The sequence below is a fragment of the Quercus lobata genome, chromosome 9 (genome assembly GCF_001633185.2).
Source record: "Quercus lobata isolate SW786 chromosome 9, ValleyOak3.0 Primary Assembly, whole genome shotgun sequence".
NCBI lineage: Eukaryota > Viridiplantae > Streptophyta > Magnoliopsida > Fagales > Fagaceae > Quercus > Quercus lobata.
In genome coordinates this window covers 47,526,156-47,549,609 of record NC_044912.1, presented here as the reverse complement: position 1 = coordinate 47,549,609, position 23,454 = coordinate 47,526,156, and the positions used below count along the sequence as shown (strand labels likewise).

At 36.1% G+C, this 23,454-nt stretch overlaps 2 protein-coding genes across 9 annotated transcripts; both read left to right on the top strand.

Annotated features, from left to right (window-relative positions):
* The first annotated feature begins 906 nt into the window (after positions 1–906).
* Positions 907–10,087, top strand: LOC115958841 (protein FAR1-RELATED SEQUENCE 5-like). 8 transcript variants are annotated; one of them, XM_031077086.1, is made up of 4 exons: positions 907–1,104; positions 3,109–3,144; positions 3,604–4,138; positions 9,731–10,087. In XM_031077086.1, coding segments are annotated over exons 1-4 (762 nt in total). In that variant the 5' UTR covers positions 907–1,102; the 3' UTR covers positions 9,920–10,087. The 8 variants fall into 8 exon arrangements, with proteins under 8 accessions (XP_030932946.1, XP_030932950.1, XP_030932949.1 ...); XM_031077090.1 differs by having other exon boundaries at positions 3,570–4,138; XM_031077089.1 differs by having other exon boundaries at positions 3,090–3,144.
* Positions 10,088–12,934: 2,847 nt separating this feature from the next.
* Positions 12,935–14,115, top strand: LOC115960455. The gene is made up of 2 exons (XM_031079375.1): positions 12,935–13,312; positions 13,403–14,115. Exons 1-2 carry the CDS (start codon positions 13,299–13,301, stop codon positions 13,953–13,955), a joined length of 567 nt encoding a protein of 188 aa, XP_030935235.1. The 5' UTR covers positions 12,935–13,298; the 3' UTR covers positions 13,956–14,115.
* The last annotated feature ends 9,339 nt before the right edge of the window (positions 14,116–23,454 follow it).

Here is a 23,454-nt window from a genome sequence, read left to right as displayed (position 1 = left end):
GGCATAAAGAACATACAATCCAACGATGACAATGGTAAAAGAAATAACAATGGCAAGAGGTGGTAACAATGGTGGCTGTCGAATGACGTGATGGGACCATGAGGGCGAGGTCGGATAAGGACAACAAGAAAATGCAGGAGACAGAACTTGGTGCCATGCCATGGTGTCTATGGTTCTGAAGTCTTTTTCTCCCTCTCTCTCTCCTCTTTGTAGGTTAAACCTAGGTTTTTCTTCTTTCTCCGTTGGGTTTCAATTTCATGGGATTGAGTTTGTTTTTTAAATTCCAAGTGAGTCTTACATGACCAATTATTTAGTACATCAACGATAGAGTAAGTGTAGTATTGATTTGGTAGCTGTGTAAAGTTGAGGGAGTAAATTGGCCAATATAAAATTTTAGGGGGTATCTTGGTCACTAGTCCAAAGTTAAGAGGGTGTATGGGCATTTTTCCCAATTTAATTTTTATTAGAAAATATATTTGCGTTACATTGGTTATTGCATCCAAATGAAAAAGAAACGAAAATATACTTTTGGCCCTTATAGTTTGAGATTATTTTCATTTGGGTCTTGTATGTTTGATTCCATTTTCATGTTAACAATGTCATCCATTTTTATTAATAATTTGACTATTATGTGCTAAATAAATGCTGACTATTGAGACTCGTTATCCATATAAGTCAATTTTTGTTAATAATTTGATTTTTAAGTTTTAGATATGTGTTGTTTATTAAGTATAAATATCATCAACGTTTATTAAGACATATCACCCATATAATGTCAATTGTCAACATATGAGATTTATAACAAAAATACAACAGAGCAAAAAAATGAATGGGCCAAAGGCCCAAAGTGAATACAGCCTCTATTTTTTATTATCAAAAGTGTACTTCACTAAAATTTTGAAAAAAAAAAAAAAAAAAAAGTTTTTCTGCACAAACTTACAACAGTTTCGAGAACTCAATTGCCTACGTGAACACTGGAGTCTGGAGTGGACAGTGGATTTCCCAGAACAGGGAAAGAATCTTGTGAACTGAAACTTTCCTCACTGTAGAGAGAGAGAGAGAGAGTGGAGGGCATCATCATCATCATGATGAGAAGGAAGCTATGTGAGTCTCTCTCTCTCTCTCTAAAGAGTAAAGATAGAATTGTAAAACTTGTTTAGATTAATACGGGGTTTTGGTTGTGGAATTTACGACTTTTTCCTTGATGGGTTTTAATTATTTTGTCCAACTGTTTGAAATACTTAGCTTAGTTTGCTTTAATTTTCTATTTTGGAATCTTGGACTAATGGGTTTAGTTTCAAAGCAAAGTGAATTGTTGAATTGTTTATCATTCAATCTTGTCAACCGAATGTGTATCTGCCCTGAGCACCTGTTGCATTTATTTTCTATAACATAGATAATAAGAAATAAATTAGATGATTACAAACTGTTTTTTTTTTTTTTTTTTTCATTTTTTTATATTGATAAATTATTGTTTAAATGAGTAGATTAGATTTTACCACGTCATTAATGTAAAGCATTGATTATCATCATTTTGGTATCTATTTAAATTTTTGATGCTATGGTGAAATCCAATTCACTAATTGCAAAATGGATAAATAAGATTTTAAGAACTTCATAGAGTGGAGTTACCTAAAAGCTCTAGAGGATCCTAATCCCAATTAAAGCTAGACCTTATTGGCATGAAGTGAGTTTTGAGTTATTATTTTAACGAGGGAAATGTTAACGAGTGCCGTATGGCATTCATTAAAAATCTAATTAAAGAAAGTTTTTATAGAAAAAGAAAAAAAAACGCAATTAATGTTTTGACAATTTTTTTCATTTTCCATAAAAGTGATGTCAAAACTTTACTAAAATAAATTCTTAACCAATACCGTACGGCACTCGTTAACATGACCCTTTTAACAATGATATGGTCAATGGTAAAGTTAAACTGAATTTCTTTTTTGGTCAACTGGGTGAGTTAAAGTGTTTCCCATGAAAATTGGAGTTTTTTGTTGAATAGATGCAAAAATAAATCACAAGAACTCAATTTAAATTGTGTGATTTCATGTGCAAATGGAATCAATTAACATGTTACTTTCGGCAAAATTGGTCACTGAAACTTGATGAAGTAAGAGACTTTCAGCCCTACACTGACTGTCAAGAATGGAAGCTAGTGAGGTCATGTCAACTTATGTCAACAATTTTATTTAGTAAGGTTTGTAAGAAAGCTTTAATAGAGTTTATGGTAGTAGTTTCTTCTGTAATACTTTTTTTTTTTTTTTTTTTTGAGTTTTGGACATCAAATGACCTGCAAAACAAGCCTCCTTTCAAATTGGTTTGAAAGGAAATAAATGTAATGGAATGCATTGCGTGAGTAATACGAGTAAAACCTTTTCCATTATAATTGATAGTAGTGAGTTGGATGATGAAGTTATTTATTGTTCATTTTCTATTTATACTCATTAGATTTTGAAAATTTCCATCCATTTGAGGGTCACAGTATGAAATTAGGTTGGAGGTTTATGGCCTTCTAGCTTCTTTGATTTTTGAACTTTCAATTGTATCAATTTGCATTTGCACATTAGCACCGATGAAGTCTGTATTGTGCATGTTTCATTATGACCTTTGATCCATTGTAAAGTGCTTTTCACGCCTTAAACAGTTGAATGACCAAGCATTGCTTTTTTGTGTCTCTGGGCTTTGTGCTTTGTGCTTCCCATTTATTTATCTTTTGAAGTACATGCTCCAGATCAAAAGAAAATCAAAGGAAATTTATTGAAAGTTTAACAGCCTCTTTACAATAAAATTTAGCTTGTCAGATCATTAATTAACTCAAGTTTTGGAATTTCACTACAATCATCTGGATGATGCTAATTTTTTGTTACAGCATCAAATGGTTTATGGCTGCTTGCTGTTATCTCACTTTTACCTTTCTTACAAACATATACCTTACTAGTAAAGACTGCTTAAAAAACTCTCAACTTTTTGAAGCTTACTCCAATACTTTGAGGGCTGTTATTTCAAGAATTGTTTTTGCAAGTACTTAAAATACTATTTCCACCTTTATTGATTTGCATTGATATTCTGTAATCTTACACATGCAGTTTGCTGTTTTGCATGAAGGCTGGAAATACTGAAGAGGCATATCAAGAAAAAGAGGTAATACCTGGGGAGAAAATATATTAACAGTTTCCCATCGTTGTTTTCATCTAGAAAGTTTCTAGGAAAAGAAGGCGCAAAGATTAATGTTTAACCCATAATTTATTTTGGAGACTTTACTTAAATGACTAAATACATTATAAAATATATGCGAAATTGGAAATCTACATTATTTTAAGGAGCTAGGTACCAAACTAGTTAGCTGCAGAAAACAGTGCAGGGGCTTTACAGAAATAAAATATCTCGGTTTCACCATAAGTTAAATAGTTAACATTTTTCTGTTCTGTATGAACTTTTCTTGGAATCTTACATTTGTACGTACCTCTAAAAGAGTTTGGTTTTTTGAAGAGTGTTCATTTATATATCTTGGTCTAATACTTACACTGGGTTTAGTACATGACTACATGTTTGTTTGTGTTCAACAGTGGATTTCAATGCTTATATATGTTGGAATTACAGAATGATTTCAGATTCTGCTGAGATGGAACTTGATGTGGACTTGGACAGCAAGATAATAGATTGCTCAATTGGAAGGGAGATTTGTGTTACCGAGGCTGGAGAAATGCTTGATTTATATGAGGGGAGAGAGTTAGGTATACATGAAATAGATAATAATGTGGAACCTTATGTTGGGATGGAGTTTGAATCTGAAGAGGCAGCTATGATGTATTATGATGCATATGCTAAGTGTTTGGGCTTCATTATCAGAGTTGGTAATTGCCATCGTTCAGGTCGTGAAGGATCAGTTATCAGTCGAAGGTTTCTTTGTAACAAAGAAGGTTTCCGTGTTAATAATAACAAGACAAGAAATACAAGAAGTCTCGAAGTGAGGAAGCCAAGGCAGATTACTAGGGAGGGTTGCAAGGCTATGATTATGGTGAGGAAAGAGAAGACAGGAAAATGGGTTGTCACAAAGCTTGAAACAAAACATAATCACCCAATGGGGATATCTGTTGGCAAGGGTCGTAGGTGTACAGTTCAGGCCAGACCGCAGGTTAGTTTTACATAAACTGTTTATAATTTTATGACAAAGTCATATGTGTGTGTGTGCGTGTGCATACAGTACTTTATCTTGATGCCGATTTTAATAAGTCATATATAATAATAGAAGTAGTTTTGCTTCCATTCTACTCATCAGATGCATTGCAACTATAGTGGTTTTCCTTATCATTCTGCTTTGATCTACTATAGTTGAATATACAATAAAATCAATGCCACTCCAAATTATTAAATTGAATTGCATGGTTCCCATAAAATTTTCAAGAGGTTCAATAACCTTGACAAGTTACTTTAGTTTATATTGCTCTGGTCTGATGATAGTTTTTGAAACAAGATTTTTTATGAAAGGATTTATGCAACAAATGCGAGTGGAAAATATAAAGTTGTTTTTTGTTCTTTGTCTACCTCCCAGCTCCCTTAATAAAATATTCTCCCACCTAAATCTTGAGGAGAGGAAAATTTGTTTTGTCCCTTTGCCTACTGATTGGTTTCTACTAGAATCTAATTTTATTCATCTGATCTTAAAAACAATATCTTGATCTTTGTATACATTTTCAATTGAATGTTTTACTCCTCTTAGCTGGAACTTGCTTGCCAAGATTTATCCTTTGAATCTCATGGATTCGTCTTATCTGGAGGATGGATATCTCTTGACTTAGATGCCTTCTTTAGCCAAGAAGTGGTCATCTATTTTACTATGTTTAGGGGATACATTATGTGTTCAAATCATAGAATGCTATTTTAATCTATATAGTATGTCTCTTTGTTTCTTTCCATTCTTTCAGAGGAAATTTCTTCCACTTTTGTGTCTTCTCTTAATTATTTGAATATTTAAAAAAGATTTTAGGTGAAATCTGCTACACAAAATTAAAATAGAACTGGAATTGGTATCCCTAGGAATAAATTGTGATTCCCATTCACTTATTTGGTTGCTATGGTGGAATAGAACCGAGAATTAGAAAATTTTTCTTCTTTGTTATAATTAATCAGTTTCATATTGGAAAAATATATTATATGCATAGGTTGCTACCTGGCAGGATCAAGTACATCAAATGTGGCTAGATCAAGTGTATGCAAACATGTAGTTACAACAAAATAAATAAATGTGTAGTTGTGTTTATTTTGATGTCTAAATAATATTGGTTTTCAATGTGTAGTTTACTGAATAGTTGGTGCTGGTTATGGCTTGGTAAGTGTAACGAGTGAATGCCTGTGGCATCATGTGACTACAATTGGCCTGATGTTGCTATTAGAAGAATTTTCATAGACTTGTTTGATTTGATGTGATTTTGCCAATCAACAATAATGCTCAGCAATTAGGATGAGTTCCTTTGAGTTTGCAATAGGCCAATGGTGAAAAGGTGGAAAGTACCTTGCAGCACTGATCTTTTCTATGTCATGGTCCAGGTCCTTATGAACGCGGCAGAAAATGTTTTTTGCTTCCTTTGAGAAGGGCCCCTGAAATCTTCAGTGGGTTTGAAGAATTTGAGTGAAAAGTAGGCCAGATTTTCAACTGATTCACAACGAGTAATTCCCTACTAGCTTTGTAGCTTGAAAGGGGCCATCATATATAATTGTCATTATTGGTGCACCACATTCCATTTAAACTTTTTTCTAGATTTGGGGAGTAAGTTTAAACAAAGCTTTATTTCCAACTCGCAATTCCTACAATCATTCTCTCTTATTAGCATACTCTTTCATGCTCTCTTATTAGCATAATAATTCATGCATTGTTTCTTGTGAAGCTAACTCAAGCTTCCAGTAGTAATTCCTTCTTGGACTGGATATACCTATACTCTGCGAAGCACTTTCATCAGTTCACTGCACTGCCACTGATGGAGAGTAAGTGGCTACTTGGCTGGTTGCCAATGTACTGGCACTCATCCTGGTTGAGGATCAATGTATGTTGTAGAAAAAAGGCACTGGATCCAATAGATTTGTCCAATTATTATGAGTTGCAACCCAATTGTTATAGGTATTTCCTGTAAAAATATGCACTCAATTTGGCCATCTGTCCGAGGGTGATTGGCAGTAGAGAACTTTAACTTTAAACCCATCAGTTAACGAGTGCAGTCCAAAGTTCTCCAATAATTTGAGTTTCTTGGTCATGCACAATGTCCTCTCACAACCTAAAGTACTTTACAAGCAGTGTGGTGAAATCCAGAAAATGCCTTCAAGGAATTAAGGTTTCCAAACTGATGAGGTGCATGGCTTCATAAGACATTTGCCTCAGTGAGGCAAGGCATCAACTTTTATCTTGGACGCCTATGCATTTAAAATTTAAACAATATCAACTGTTATCTCTGTATTTAAATGATAACGGGCTATATATGGACAAGGCGCGTCACCCATGAAGGCGAGAATTAAAAGAGAAGTAAAAAAATAAATTTATATGGTGATACCCTTCTGTATCTAGTGCTGCACCAGGTGCTTTTTTGCGTTTTCTTGCCCTTTGCAGAGATTGTTCATAATGTAGATTTAATGTGAAGGGGTTTTGGACTTGGAAGTTTGTATACCGGGCATGATGTTTCATGGAGTATGTCTCTGGAGAGATATAAGGACAGCTGAGATTTCTTTTCTAGGTTCTAAACTTTTAAGATTTAGGATAGTAATCCAGACTGTTTTCAGCAATGTGTTTGGTCTGGGAAGTTATGAAGTCTTTCTTTGTTATTCTGCTCAATATCAACGAGGATGATGCTTTTGCTTCCCAGTTGTTTGCATGGTGTCAACTTTATTGCAGTCATATCCTTATAAGATTTTTTTATGACTAGGAATTGGATTATCTCTGTGAGCTTTATGTATTTTTCTAGGGGCTAGGGAGAGGGCAAGGGGATGGATGAGGTGACCTGGACTTTATAAATAGGAATCAACAATTTGTGGTTGTCCCTTTTACATGGTTTAGAGGGCTCCAGTTTTCCGTGGAAGTTTCTGCTCATGGGGTCCCTTCAAAGGTTTTCTTTCTGGTCCTGTGTCCCTGGTTGTACTACCCACAAACACCAAAATTTCTTATCTACTAAACCTTATTTAGAGAAGATACTCGCTTTTTAGTTGCTGCAGAATCCATCAAGAGGCAGTGAGTCAGTGAATTGGCTTGGTACCTTCAAATCTTAATTTATTATTTATGAGGGATATTTTTTTAATCCAAATTTATGAGGTGCTTGCTGGTCTGGATTATTTGGCCTGATACTTGATCTTATGGATGATTTTGTCTGTATGGAAAAAATGAAATAGTCTGACTTCTAGGCTGGATTTGGTCCTTGTGAATGAAGTAAGTAGTTTGTCGTTTGAAGAGATGTAAGTTTTCCTTGCAACTATATTTTTATTCACTTTTCACTTTCATGGATGATAGACTTTTTCTTTGCTGTTTCTCCTTTTTTAGATCACATTGATTGCTTAGGTGTTGTTTGTTATTGCTCCATAAAATACAAAGAAAAGGAATACTTTTTTCCAACCATTCTAAAAGGACTTTCCGTTGAAGATCTGTTTGGTAATGAGTTAGAAAGTCCTAGGTTATGCAACTTTGTTAGAATTTCATCTTATGAAAGCAGGGTAGGAGAAATCTTCTAGGAACTCGTGTGCTGGAAGCACCCAGATATTCTAATAAAAATTTCTTCTTTGACTTGTAAGTCCATTTTTTCTTATTTATTGTGCCAATTGGGCCAGAATTAAATCAAAGCACTCAAGAAGGTATCAATAAAGTAAGTATCATGCTTCAAATTTCACAATGCTGCATACCAACAGGGGTGTTCAAAAGTATTTTAGCGTTTCCATGTGTTACTCCACTGGAAATATGTGAATTGTCTCTTTGTTTACTCTTGGAGTCAGGAATGGCATCATGGGAAACATGGTTTAATATTTTTTGAGAGCATTTCTCTTGATTATAATTTTACCTCTAGCAATTTTCCTTTCTTGCCTGTATTAGGAAATTTACACCAGCAGAGGAAAAAAAGGGATAGGTAGATAAAACAGATGGTTTTCTAACTCTCAAGGCTCCTAAACCTTATTTCTTATTTTCTTGTCATAACTAATGCATTAAAATGTGATTGGTTCCCAATAAGAAGATTGGGATGTTTTCTATATTTGTTACTTCATAAGCCTTGAGTAAATTTTTATGACTTTTTTGTTCACTGTAGAATTAACAGTGAGCATGTCTGAGCTTCATTATCAATGTTAAGTCATTCAAAACAATTAGTAGTGGCTTTTGGCATATCAGTTTTCTGCCATATATCCTCATATGTAAGAAAAGGAATGATGCGTTTTTGGAGGAGGGGGAACAAAAAATACCCTCATTTCAGCTTTGTTTACATGGAAACCATTTGCTTGCAAATAGTTTTTACAATCTTTTTGGTGTATTTTATTTTTTTTATATGTAAAATTTTGGAAATTGTATTTTAATATGTTCAGCAGAAGTACATTCTGTTGTGGCCCTTTGAGTGTTTAAGAAAAGTGTCTGACACTGATTAAAATAGGCTGCCTTCCACAGAGGCAGAGCAAGAGCTACATTGTCATCAATGAGGGCAATTGCTCCTACTGAAGTTAGAAAAACTTTTAGGTTCATATAAATATAATTTAAGATTATTTTTCTTAAGTGCCACCTACTTAAAAAAATTGTGTTAAAGAACAAAAAAAGATTTAAAACAGAAAATTGATGTGGGTGAAGGAGAGGAAAACCCTACTATCTAAATATCAAATATTTAATAACATTTGACCATGCAAGTTTTTTTGTTGTGTTGCCAATTTGATTTTAAATGTTTATATGTTTGGCATTTTTATTGTACTGGTTGGTTGATGACTATTTATTTAATATAGTTGTGAGCAATGTGCATTTGTCATAAGACTAGCAATTATACTCTTACTGAAAAGTTGGATGTTTATATGTCATAATTCATATGAGTTCTTAGAAAAATGAATACTATTATTTATTATAAAAGTAATTGGACGTTAACTATCAATTAATGTAATTTATTTTTTATTTATTTTCCTGAGTAAGACATTGTAATTTATACTTCTTTTGAAATATTCACTATTACAATACTTGTGTTATATATAAATGTGTATATATATATATATGAAATAGTTCAATTTAGGTCTTTTTCCATAAATGAATGAATGACATTAGTAAAATCTAAAGATATCTATAATTTTCTTAAGAAGAGTGTCATATTTAATTTTCATTTGAAGTGAACTATTTGTGTAAATCTTAACTCTTTATTATCAACTATTAATTTGAACCATTCTCTCTCATAATATAAATAGATAGGGCTTCATCAAATCACCAGAATTGCCATTAATTCAATGGTACTTTTTTCCAGCAAAAAAAAAAAGGGCTAATATCATGGCCCAACTAAAATAGCTAAAGCTACTGCTTTTGTTTAAGTAGTTAATTATAATTGTTGGGCTGTAAATGATTTCTACAAAATTATTGGAGCTTAATTGTCAACATCTAGATTTCTAAGGATTGTTTGTATAGTGTAATTCCTTCCATATTTATTACTTTACTCTAATGGAAAATCTTGGAGGTATCATGGCTTAATTAAGCTTTAGCCAAAGCTATACAATTACGTTTATGCATGGTTGTTCTGTGCAGGATGAGAAAGATAAGAAAATACGGGAACTGTCCACGGAACTCGGTCGTGTGAACCAACAAATAGCACAGTGCCAGGAGCAACTAAAAATAATTTTGAAATATATTGAACAACATGCAAACCACCTTACAAAAAGTGTTCAAAAAATAGTTGAGAATGTAAAAGAAGTTGATGCCGAGGGTCAAGCGTAACTATATGATTTGTAGGTGTTAGCAAACATATAGAACCTTCTTGTAATTTTCTCTCATTTAATAGGTGTTCATGAGGTTGCCAATGATAGAAAAATGGAAATGATTCACCCAAGAAGTGAACCAATTGGAGATGCATATCCTTATGAATTGGTTGCCTATCTTGTTTTACATATTGTGGGCAACCAAAAGAGGTTGGGATTTGTCTTTGAAAATCTTGGTATGATAGTGGTAACTAATCTCTTTTGTGGGATTTCACTCTTGTAGATACGTTAAAACTTCTTGACCAAGTTGCCTGCATTTTTAGGAGGTAAAATACAGAAGAACTTCATTTTTATTCAATTAATTCAGGGTGGTACAGATGGACCCAAAAATGAAGGGTCTTAAATGAGAGACACTCTTTCATATAAGATAAACCATAAACTGACCATTAACTCTACCCAAAACACCATTAGGTAATCATAGTAGCTCGCTCCCTACTATAAACTATAAAGCCAATATCTAAGAAGCTTAGATAGACCCAAGATAAAGGGTCTCGATTGAGAGATCCGCAGACACTATTTCATATGAGTTAAGCCATAAACTGACCACAACTCTTTCCAAAACACCATTATGTTTAGTTTTAAGTGTTAGCTGGCGAACATAGAAAAAGGATGCTAGTGCGTGACTTTAATTTCTAATCTGGTTGGATCAAAAAATTTATTCTAATAAGGCATAATTGGATTTTTGCTGGTGCGTGACTTTAATTTCTAATCTGGTTGGATCAAAAAATTTATTCTAATAAGGCATAATTGGATTTTTGAAGATTATGCAATGTTATTTAGAACAGATCAATTGATGAATTGGGAATATAAGAAGATTTATGGACAATCGTCTATGAGCAAAAACTGCAAGCCTTTACTTATTAGTTTGGGCCAAATATTGTATGTTCTAGTTAATTCATTTGGAGTGTTTCTTGTTGTTAAATTAAAATGATGTAAATTCAAATTCCGTCTACACTAAAAAAGAATCTATTGGTGTCTTTGACTTTGACTTGATAATCAAGAATAATTAAAAAAATTGATGTTACATGTTTTTAAATACTATCATTTTTTTTTTTTGAGAAACAAATCCTCTCATATTTTATTAAAACAACAACAACAACAAAAAGTTTGGATCAAGCATCATATTCTCCATCTAATTGATGTCATGGCCAATCAATTGTAAGTAGTCAATCTTTCTCTCCAAAAAAATTGTAAGTAGTCAAAAGTGCATAAGGGTAACCAATATTATCAATTGGCTCTCGTTAAATTAATACATTATTATTTTTTTTTTTAAGTAAGAAATGAAAAGAGTGAATGAAACTAATAATTTTTTTAATTCTAAATCTACTTTAAAGTTTAAATAAGTATTCTTTTGACTATGTAGATAATGGTTTATGAATAAGGCATATAGAAGATTTTTTAAAAAAAAGGGCATATAGAAAAGTTAGAACCATGTGAAAAAGATAGAGGAATTTGGATATGGTATTGGCTTTGCTATAAGGAATTTCAAAGGAATCTTCGTAACACAGTAAAAGTAGATATTTTCAGGAAAGTTGGGTGGAAGCTCACTTTAATGGCTTCTTAAAAGCTCTACACTTCTATGCCAACAACAATACAACATGTTATGGATGTGCAATTAGTCAACTATGTGAGTGTGGTAATCTGTCCCACTTGAAACCTGTAATATTTTATTTTCAGGATGTGAAATTAGGTTTTTTTTAAAAAAAAATTTTACTAATTGAACTAATTATAACCCACAAAAAACTTGAAACTTGGTTTTTGTCCAACTTAAAATTTGCAATATTCTATAGATGTGAAGATGGCTATTATTGGTACATCTGGAAGATGTAAATTTTTTCTTATATATAAATAAAGGTTGTAAACTTGGCCATCTTTTCTTTGTTTTTGATGAGTGGCCATCTTTTCTCATCCAATGAATAGATTACTTGTAAAGTTTAAGCATTGAATAAAAGTAATAACGCGTAAACTTTTAAGTTTTACCAAAGAAATAATATTTGCAAAGTTGCAGGAAGAGTGTTAGGTGGGGTGGGGTGAATATTGTAATTTTACTATTTTAGAGAGAAAGTGAAAGCAATGAAAATTATTTACAGCCACGTGTCCTTCGGCTGAAAGTTTCAAATTCCCCCCCCCTGAATCTTGTCCAGAAGATACCTCAGTTGTCGGTGGAAAATTCAGGTCACCATCATGTCATTTGGACTAAAAGTATGATATAACAACTCAGTCAATAAAATGTATGATATAATAATTTTTTTTTTAAAATCACTAAAATTTGATTTGTATTGTCATTAATAAAAAAAAAAAAATTTCTCTATATGCCGACTGACCTCTAAAGTCTAAACCAACAAAAAAAATAATGATTAGGGTAGTGTAGATGATTATTTGACCAAAAATAAAATAAAGTAAAAGACTGAAATATGCTTTTTATTAATAAAATATGTTTGTAAAATTTAAAATATTGTAATTTTATATATTTATTCACAATGTCATGCCAAAATTAATACCTTATAAATTTTTGGCTGACGTACTGGGAGTAACACTTCTGATAATTTTCAAAATATGGTTTGATCTAGGTGATTAATAAATGATTATTTAGTAAATAAATTTTAATTTAGTTCAATTAAAACATTTAAAGTTCAAATTTTATTTAAGAGTTTTATTAATGTAACCCCTTAGAGCAATAGCTAGTAAACTATTTTAGAAATTTTTTTAATGAAAAGCAAAAAATTAATTAATTTTTTTGTAATTTTTTCAAATTTTAATAATTTTTTTTTAAAACAGATGATTGATATGTGCCTTAAGATTAAGAGCATGACTCTTTATTTTATACCAAAAATTGAGTGATATTTTTTATTGAATAACAAAAAAAACAATTATTATAAACCGGATATTATTACAAAAGGAAAAAGGATACACTCTTTTTTCTTTTTAAATCAGAAAAAAAAATTTCATGAAAAGAGGGGCACTTTATTTATTATCAATTTGGGGGCATTCCAGTCATTTTGTATTGTAATGCCTTTGTCCAACATCATGTTTAGACATTTGTACTTTTGTTTTGAAACAGTCCTCACCATCTGCCACCTTCACTGCTTCAAAGTTCACACCCTTATTAAAAGACCATACCAAATTCACCAATAAAGCAAAAACCCAAAAGCAAACCACAAACAAAAAGCAAAGTATTCTCTCTCTTCTTCCTTCCAAGAAACCATCATAAACCCTACAAGCAACAATCAATTAACAAAACAAAACCACACCTCCTTCCTTCATCAACATCCTCTCTATCTCTCTCCACACAAAGAAAAACATAAACCCCTTAAGCAACAATATATAGCAACACCACCATGTCCATGGATGAGTATTTTCTCTCTCTCTCTCTTTCTCTAGCTTTGATTCAGATAAAACCCATATCAAATATATAGCTCATATATGTGTTTTCTTTTTGCAGATCTCCAAAAGACTACAGCAGAGTGACATCGACTTCTATCACGGAGACAACAACAAGTGTACACGTGACAGCCTTGGATGGCCTGGTGAATGTAAACTCACTCTTCACAATAGCAGTTTTTGTGGGTCTTTCTCTAACAACACCGAATCAACGCAGCCTTGAACCCAACACAGCCTGTGATGCTGGCATTGACGTGGCGAGGAAACTCTTGGTGTTTGAGGTTGTCTCTTTTAGCTTCTTCTTGTTTTCTTCATTGGTGGCACAGGGGCTTAAGCTGGCTATCAACTTGTTGAATAGTAAGGATGTGGATGAGGCCTTCAGGGCCCACATAAATTTGAAGGTTTTGAGGCTTGGAATGATGGGGTCGGCTATTGGGTCGGTGATGGGGTGCTTGTTTTTGATGCTGTCAATGGTGAATGTGATTCAGATCAGGTTGGGGATGTTGTCTTGTGGGAGTAAATCTGCTGTGCATGCTGTGGCCGCTTTGCTAATCTTGGTTTCTTCTGCTCTTATTGTTTATATTTCCACTGCTATTTATGCTTTTTTGCACTGATCTTGTTGTTATTGTTGCTTCAAAATTACGTATTGGTACTTAATGTCTGTGTGTATTTGTGTGCGGAAAAGAATACATATGGCCGACCCCAAAATTTTGGGAAAAGGATATCTCTCTGTTTAAATGGATCCATTTTATGATTGGGGTAAAAATTAAATTATGTGCCAGTCTGTGTTTAATGTTTGATCTAGGAAATCAAATCTTAATGGACTCTTTCCATTTCCATTTCATGTGAAATGGAGAGGATCGATAGCTTTGTTTATTTTTGACTACTTATGCCGTGCCTACCTCGCTAGTGCTGTTTGAGGGTCCTCACTGGTTATAACTGAAATGAGGGCAAGTCTTTGTGGGTTAAGGACGAATTTGAGATGGGAAATTTGGGAATTGTTAATTCTTGAAGATTCATGAAAATTTGGTTGTTCAGTTGACAAGTAAATTATATTTTGTGTGAATGTCTCAATTCCTATGAAATGGGAGAATTCTAACTATGTAGGAAATGTTAATCTTGCATATCTTGTATTTGTGTTAGAACTTGTGCCTAATTGAGCTTATTTTTGATAATTCTATTGTCATGATAAGTGGGGGAGAGGGGATTCAAGCTCTGGTTCTCCTTATAAAGGTCATTGAGCTACAAGGCTCTTGGTTTGCGTAATTGAACTTATTGTTGGTAAATAGATTACTTTTGTTTGTTGGCAACCTTTAAAGGATAAGATTAGTTTGATTTGGATGTCAAATAACTTGACGTGGAATTTGACCTACTTATTTGATTAGATTTGGTTAGAATTTTATCAATGTGATAGGATATTCACTTAGACTGTGTTTGGTTGAATGTAAAATATTTTCCGAGTGTAAGGAAAATATTTTCAAGTGTTTGGTTGCATTTTAAAAAATGCTTTGGAAAATATTTTCTAGTGTTTGGTTGTGTTGCTGAAAGTGCCCTAGAAAACCCATTTTTATCATGTTTCTCACATTTTCTTAGGATCCAAACAAATATCATTACAGAATCAAAATATATAAACAACACAAGAAACAAAAATCAAAACAAAAACATCATTTATTCACAAACTCAGTGAGAGGGGGAAGAAAGAGTGAGAGATTGAGGGAAAGAGAGATTGGGAAAGAGAGAATCGGAGTGGATGGAGGCGGCGGCGGTCCAATCGGGTGGGTTTGGGAGTGGGGTGGAGTGGAGTGGGCTGGTGGTCAGTGGCGACCAGATCGTCGATCGGTGGTGGCGGCTAGTGCATTGGAGAGCCTGGTGGAGCACGGCCTGCGGTCGGTTGTCAAGATCGGAGCTCGTCGGTGCATGGTTGGCGATCGGAGAGGTGGATCAATGATGAGGGTGGGGAGGGCTGAGATCTGGGTGGACCAGTGTTTGTGGGTCTTGGGTGTTTGGCTGGCACTTGATCTAGGCAGTGGGCCAGCGTGATCGGAGCTTGGCTAGGCTGGTTGGAGCTTGGCTGAGGTGAGGCGTGATCTGGGTTTTGTGGGTGTGCTCGTGCTCGAGCTCTCTCTCTCTCTCTATGAGTACTGTAATTCGTTTGAAGGTAAAATGAAGGCTGCATTGGTTTTACAGCTGAAGTGGGTGATTTTACGGTCAAAAGTGTAATTGATTTTCCATTTGACCATATTTTCTGTTGGAGGCCGACACACACAAGGGTGTAAAAGTAATTCCGGAATTCGTTTTCAGCTGAAACAAATGCAGCCTTAATCAGCTCAAAACCTAATCTATAATAATTGTAATCATCAATATGAGAGTTTTGGTTAGGAAAGGAGTTAAGAGCTTTTATTATACTCAGCTGGATTATATAATTTGTTGATCAGTTTGTATATTGGTACCAAAATCTTCCCCTTCAAAGATTTTATTGGGACTAGTGCTGGTTTGGAGTCCTCATTTGTTATAAATGAATAAGCACATTGGTTAGAAATTGTGCCCAATTGAGCTTGCTGTTAATAATTAGCTAACTTATGTCTATTTCAACCCATTAGGGACAAGCTTAGTATTATTTAAATTGACTGACCAACTTGATCTGCCATTTGACACATTTACATGATAAGATTTGGTCCGAATTCAACCTATACTCTAGAATCTTCCTCATCAATATTAAGTATTACTTACTTTAATTTTCTTAATTGATTAGCAAATGAGTTAGCTTTTACTTGGATAATCAGCTAGCTTGGTTAGCTTTAGTTTTACCCTTCGATTAGATATGTTGTTGACCTTATTTTTAATTTATCTTTGTGGTATCACATTTAAATGTTGGTTAGACTTACCCTTGTACCGATGTGGATGGTGATATTCTATTACACATACTGGAGAAAAACATTGTTGGCTAGACTTGGTTATCTTAGCTAGTTGAGTGTTTTTGAAACTAGCTTGATCAAATACTTTGCTGAACTTTTGTTTACTAAGCTTATTGGGTGTGGATTAATTCAAACTGTATTGATCTTAACGCAATTTTGACCAAAACAATTAGGCTATTGGATGATTGGCTGACAATATTTGGTTAAAACCTTTTTTACATAATTACCTGGCTTAGTCAATTTGGTTTATATTGGCCTTAACAAGGTTTAGGAAGACTATCTCATCCAGAGACTCTACTTATCTATGTTCCGAGAAGTTCCTTTTAAGTTACATGTTCTACATGGTTATTACCTTCATTTTGTCATCGATGCTACTGGTATCTATAATAACTACGTCAAAGATGTATAGCTGCTTTACTTAGACCATCGAATCAAATGACTGGTTGTCCTAGATTTTCTTGAAGTCATCTCTAGCTGGTTGCCTGACCCGGGAAGGCCCTTTTTAAATGTTAGTTAAGTCCTTGATCAATCTCAATATGGCACGAGTCTCAAAGCTCCATGCCTTCTGTTAGCTAATGCAGCAGCAAAGATTGGATTTTAATGGCTCAAAAAGATGTGAAGAAAGACTTGAATCCATAAAAGATTGGATTCGAGTCTTTCTTGATCTAAGCCCCTAATGAAAAAGAGGTAGGAAAAATGTATGGTTTTAGAGAGGGAGGGGGAGAGAGAGAGAGGGGGGGGGTGATTGCTTGGAGAAGTCAGTCACCGAGAATATGAAACTAGTGCCTCCAGGAGTCGTTGTCCCGTTGAAGTTTGAACCTCAAGTTATGGGACAAATAGTTGGGCCCTTGAAGACAGAAAGGTGATATCTATGGTTTTCTCAATTTAGCCCTATTGGCCTCTCTACTGCTGAGGGTAAAAGAAAATTTTCATTAATTTGATTGATAGCTTTGAGTTTGCTCTGGCAGCAACGTTTACATGACTGGACTTGATAGAATGAACAGGAGTTTCTCTGCCTCCTAGTGACCCAAACAAAAAAAAAAAAAATCTGATTAAATTGCCAACCCTGAATTTCTCCCTGATGGTTTTGTTTCATATGCTTTTAGGCTTCTATCAAATTTCATTTTCCAGAACACAGGTAATGTAGTAGCAATGGCTTGAAAGAAGCCATCTATTTTGTTTATTTTTTGGGAAAGAAGCCATCTCAAGTCTAGAGCACAAAGCCTGGAAGCAAAGAAATAGGCCGTTTACTTGTCAACTCAAGAAAAACAAGTTCATTGGGTTCAAGGCAACTCAATGAAACAAGGTATGGTGTTTTTGCTCTGTTAAGGGCAAGACAGTATTATTGAATGTCTTCCCTCTCACGGTGAAGTCCACTGTTATGCAGAAACTAGGAAAGCAGTAAGTGATGGAATGATGATCACGGCATAATTAGGTAATTTTCTATAACACATAATAGGTGGACTTAGTTTACTTAGCCAGTTGAGTTTTGTTGAAACTGTGGCTTGATCAAATACTTTTCTGAACCATTGTGTGCTACAAAAGCTTCTTAGGTGAGGGTCTAGTTCAAACTGTGGAGAGGAACCTGGGAACTGATTTTAAGAAAAAAAAATATTAGGCTATTGGATTATTGGTTTATACTGGCCTTTCAGAATTTAAGAATACCATTAAGTTGCTCTGATGTTACAGGGTTCGACATGGTTATACCGAATATCTTTATTATCATCATCTATATTATTCGTATCTGTAATAACACCCTCAAAGATATATGACAGCTTTACTTATATCATTCGAACGAATGCCTAGCTGTCCTAGATGTTATTGAACTCATTTCTAACTGCCCAAACTTCTTAGTCTTGGTTGTTTTTATTTGCATAGCAAATCTAGCAGCAACTGCATTATGATCTTGCAGTTCAAGAACATGGTGGATGATGGGAAGTAACATATATGGGGGTTAATCATAAACTGGTTTTGTATTCTTTAGCCAGGGATGGCCTTCTTAAATTATATATTGTCAAAAAGTAGCTAAATGATATTGCCTAGTCTCCCATGCGAGGAGAATATGAGTTTGTATCCACCCCCACTTGTTGTGATAATTGATTTATCAAAAAAGTTATGTCCTTGGTTAATCTCAGCATGAGTCAAGAAGCTCCATAACTTAAGTTAGTTAAAGCAACCGAAAATATTAATTCGAATGACTAAACAGTGCAGTAAGAAAGGCTTGGGTCCATAAAAAGATTGGATGGTGGTATGAATATGGAACTTAAGATTGGATCTAAGCCATCAATGAAATAGAGATAGCTAGAACGTTGGGTTTTTGAGGAGAGAGAACAGACCAGTCAGCACTTTTGAGCAGTCAGTCACCAAGAATAGCTCCAAATTCTTGTCTAGTGTTTCCGTCTGGCCTCCTCTATTTTTATATTTTTTTTGATAAGCCGCAATGTATTATTACTCAGAAGGGAAAGGAAAGCAGTCTACCTTACAAGCGGCTGCAAGAGCCTCTGAAGACTGAAGAGTTCTAAGAAAGAATTTAGCCGCTGCATGTGCAGCTAAATTACAGTCTCTCTTGACCCAAAGAAAAATACAACCAGCAAAAAACTCTCTAAGAACATAGAATATTACTAATAATGTTGCAAATGGATGAATCGGGTGCGGACACGGGTGAGGCTAATGAGTCAAAGCAAGACTTTGCATCACCCTCAACAACAATATGACTCCATCTTTCAATTTTTGCGAGTTGCAGAGTCCATAGGATGGCAGTAGCTTCGGCTTGGAGGGGGTGAGCAAATGAGATATGTTCTCGACCAGACTTTGATGACAATGCCATTTTCATCTCTTGCTACGGCTGCTAGAACTGTGAGGGATTTTGTGGTAGCTGCATCAACGTTAATCTTGATCCAACCATGTGGGGGGAGGTTGCCATTTGCTGGAAACCACATTGGGATTAACTGAGCGAAGGTGTACCGGTTCTGGTGAATGAGGTTAACTGGTCCACAATATCAGCAGACTTATTTGAACCTCAACTTATTGGACAAATGTTTCACTATTCAATAAATTTTTATTTTTTCAAACTCTTCTAATTTTTTTTCCCCTAAAGTTTAGTAATTTTCATTCATCATAATTCAGAGTTGTTATATTCTTCAATTACAAAAATACTTAGAGGTGTGATAAGATTTATACAAAAACAATTATTTCATCCACAAACACATAAGATTCAACTATATATATTGATTCTCACCCGTTTGGAGTAATTGTCCATGGCGGAGCCACACACAAGGGTGGGGGGACCAAGGTCCCCCCCAAAATTAAAAAAAATTATTTTATAGTATTTATATTACTTATATTTTAAAAAATATAGCATGTAAAAATTGAAGTTAGCCCCCCCCCCCCCAAATTTTGAGTCATTTCAATGGTGCTTGTAAGGACCAAATTTGAGTTCTTAGCCTAAAAGATAGATGGACTGAGGTCCAAAAAGTCCAAAACAATGAATTTATAGAGAGTGGATTGGAAAACCGGGCTAAAATGAGTTGGACAACAAACAAAGTGGGTTCGAATGATTAGAACAGGAAGATAGATTGATTTAACCCAAAGAAAATCGTCCTCGGCATAGTCCGAGGAGATTCGTTCTTATATATTCCTATTGAGTTTGATTACAAATTTTGTTCTTGATTGCTACAGTGTTTCTCTTTTTATTTCTCGATCATTTTATTTCAGGGTCTCCCCTTTAATTTATACTATCTCTCTCTTCTCATCTTCACCCTACACGTGGACAGTCAATTGCTTATCTTGATCCTTGTCCTATCAGCACCCTCTTGAAGTATTTGGGGGTAGCTGTAAGGCTGAACAAACACTGTTTAGAGATCACTTCTTCATTAATGCAGCCAGAGAGTTAGCTACAGAGCATTCAATGTGGTGGTAGTAGATTTTTCTTAGATATTTCTGAGCTCCCATCTCCCCTATACATTCGCAATGCACGCCTCTATCAGTGGAATTTTCTGGAAGGTCACCTTGAATGATAGGATATACATTTGATTTATGCTATGTTTATCCGAGGAGATACTCTTCCTCGGACCACCTTCCCCAACCTTTCCATTGGAAACCCATTCATGGGACTCTAAAATTAACACCCTCATTACTGTTTATTTGTCCTCAGACCAATCAACGTCCTTGGCCAAGGCCTTAGGCCTAAGGCCTAATATATAATTTTGAGCCCTTATCCCTACAATAGTCCCTCAAAACTCCAGTTTTTTCCTCTTATCCGAGGAGAATAAGTGGGGTTTTGATTTTTAAAAGTTAAGACCATTTATTTCTTTGATTTACATGTGTGAAAACTCTGCTTCATGTGCCCTGTAACTGCTCCTGACGCTTCAGAGCCCGCGATGTCTCATTTAGTGCTCCAGGCGGCGCTCTGTTCCCCGTATCCTACGGTGAGAGATAAATCCTACGGTTGGCATTTCCCTTTGGAATTTGAGCGGGATAACTCCCACTCAATTTTGCCTTCTATATAAAGCCCCTGGGGAAATCATTTTTCCTCATCTTACAAATCTTTGAGCTCTTAAGATATTCATAACTCTCAAACCTTCAAAGCTTCCCAAATTTCTAAAGTCTCCAAGTCTTTCTCTCTGAAAAATTCAAACCTTTAAGAAGTACCAGAAGCAACTAACGTATTCATTCTTGTAAGTTCTTTATTTTCTAGGTTATTTTCTTCTCGGCTTGTCTCCTCGGCCATTTATCCTTTATTTCTTTTCCTTGAAAACTTCATTCGTTCCTCTTTAGCTTAATCCAATGGGTAGGTTTAAACATCTTGTAGAGATAGATGCCGGTATGGAGGGTTTCAGGGGTAAGTACCATGTTCCGTAGGGAGTAGCCCTGCGGTATTGTCCCCTAAATCGGATAGACTTTGACAGGAAAGAAGGGGAGGTTGTCATTCCTATGATCGCTTTTATAAAAGGAGGAATGACACTTCCCATGGGTAGGGTGCCCTGAGACTACCTAATTAACCGTAGGTTTTGTCCCTACCAGTGCACTCCCAACCTGTTTAGAGTTTTAGGTTGCGTTGATGCTCTCAACGAGCATATGAGTTTGGGACTCATCTGGCATAATATTGTCCACATGTACGAGTGCCACTCGCTCACTGACTTGGGGTATTACCTCAAGTCCAGATCACCCGTTGTTAGGCTCATCTCATGCCTCCCCAAATCCAATAAGGGTATGAAGGACGACTTCCTAATAGCTTCAGGGGCATAGCATGACGGTCTTCATTGCTCAGTCCGAGAGGGAGAGCCAAGTGGGGTACCCTAGGTTTATGTCCCCTTTATTCTTTTTGTTCCCTTGAAGCATGGGCACTAGCCCCTCAGCTTCGTTTTCCTTTATTCTTTTTGTATGCTGTTCATTTCCAATGATGATTACATTATACTGACTAGAGATTTTCTCCTCGGATGTCTTTGCAGATAAAAGGCACGTTGCTCCCAGACTCAGCCTCGTCAATGTGGGTTTTAACAAGGTGCTGAGGTTTGAGATCTTCGTGAGTGAAGACAGACAGTTACAAGCCGTCCATCTGATCTTGGACTTTGTGCCCCTCTCGGATGCGTTTCAAGAAGTAGGCAATGCGATAAGAGTAGGTGACCCTCGGCTAGCCCAGATTGACATATCACTACCCAGTTTCCAAGCCCGAGAAGACCTTCCTCCAGTTAAACTACCCCTCCAGCACATTCTACCAAAAGCAGCAATCCCGAGAGAGGAGACTGCCTCATCGCGCCTATCGCTTGAGGTTGAGATTGATCAATTTCACTTCGAGGAGGACAAGGAGGAACGGGCAGATCCTATAATCCAACTCCCAAATTCTGAGGACGAGTTAGACAGGTACTCTGCCGCCCACTTTCCTAGGCTCATAGTTGCCCACGTAGACCGCAGTTTCAATGAGGACGAGGAGATGGACATTAACTCAAGGAAAGGACTGAAGGGCCTCCTTACTAGAAGGAACAAAGGGGTGTCGTCCAAAGAGGTCCCCAAGTCCCAAGTTCCTGCCAATCTGCCCCCTCTTCCTCCTCTCCCTATAACTATAGTTGGACTACTCCCGTGTCTTGACTTGAAGAAGAAGAGGAAAGTGCAAGAAGTGGAGGAAGGTGAGGTGGTTCCTCCGAAGGGGGCAAAGCAGCCTAAAAATGCCAAAGATAAACGAGCTTCTTCAGCAGATAGTAGGGAGGGCCTCGTTGGGGTCGAGGTGCACCGACAGCAATGCATTTAGGCTTTTTGGCTGGAGCTGGATGGTACTACCATCCCATGGGACGCTTCAGTTCGGGAGTTCCAGAGAGGGCATTTAGCCTACATTGCTGAAGCCCTAGAGCAACAACCTCTTCTCCTCCCTAAAGACATGAAAGCTTTTAGGTGCATGAGGCAGCCAGACCTCTTCCTATCCTTGAAGAGGGACCTTGCCATGGTAAGTTAACAAGCAAATCTTTGAATTAAATGCTAAGCTGTGCTTTCATTCTTCCTCTTCTTTTATATATATATATATATATATGAGATTCCTTCGTTATTTTTATGCAGATTACTCAACAAGTTTTTGTGGCCGAGGAGTATGCCTAGGACGCCTATAATGAGGCTCGGGCTGAGGCCCATTCCCGCGTTGAGACTGAGAAGTCCTTGGGGGCCCTCAAGCAAGAGCAAACAGAGTTGTCCAACAAGTTGATCGTTGTAGATAGGGCACGTTTGAGTGCCAAGGCCGATTTGAAGAATGTGGAGATGTAGGTCGAGGACTAGCACAAACAGCTTCACATGACTGAGATAGAGCTGGCCACCCTGAGATAGAGCTGGCCACCCAGAGACAGCTGGTTCTAGATCTTAAGGTTGAGTTACAGAAAGCTAAAGATGCAGCTTGGGTGGCTAGGGTAGCTACTGAGGCCGCAGAGACGGCATCCTATGAACGTGGGGTGTAGGAAATGGAGACCCGATTGGCAGAAGAGGTGGCCGGAGTGTTCAGGGACTACTGTGCCGAGACGTGGGCAAAAGTGCTCAACCGGGTGGGAGTCCCTGTTGACTTAGAGTTGAGGAGGGCTGAGAATATTTTCCGCTTGGAGGACATCTGAGAAGTTCCAGTGACGCTCCCTCCTCCTGTTGCTGATCCTCTCCCCCTCCTGAGCAGCTCCCCACCAAGCCCCTTCTCTTGATGCTGAAGTCCTAATAAGGGCTGGAAAGG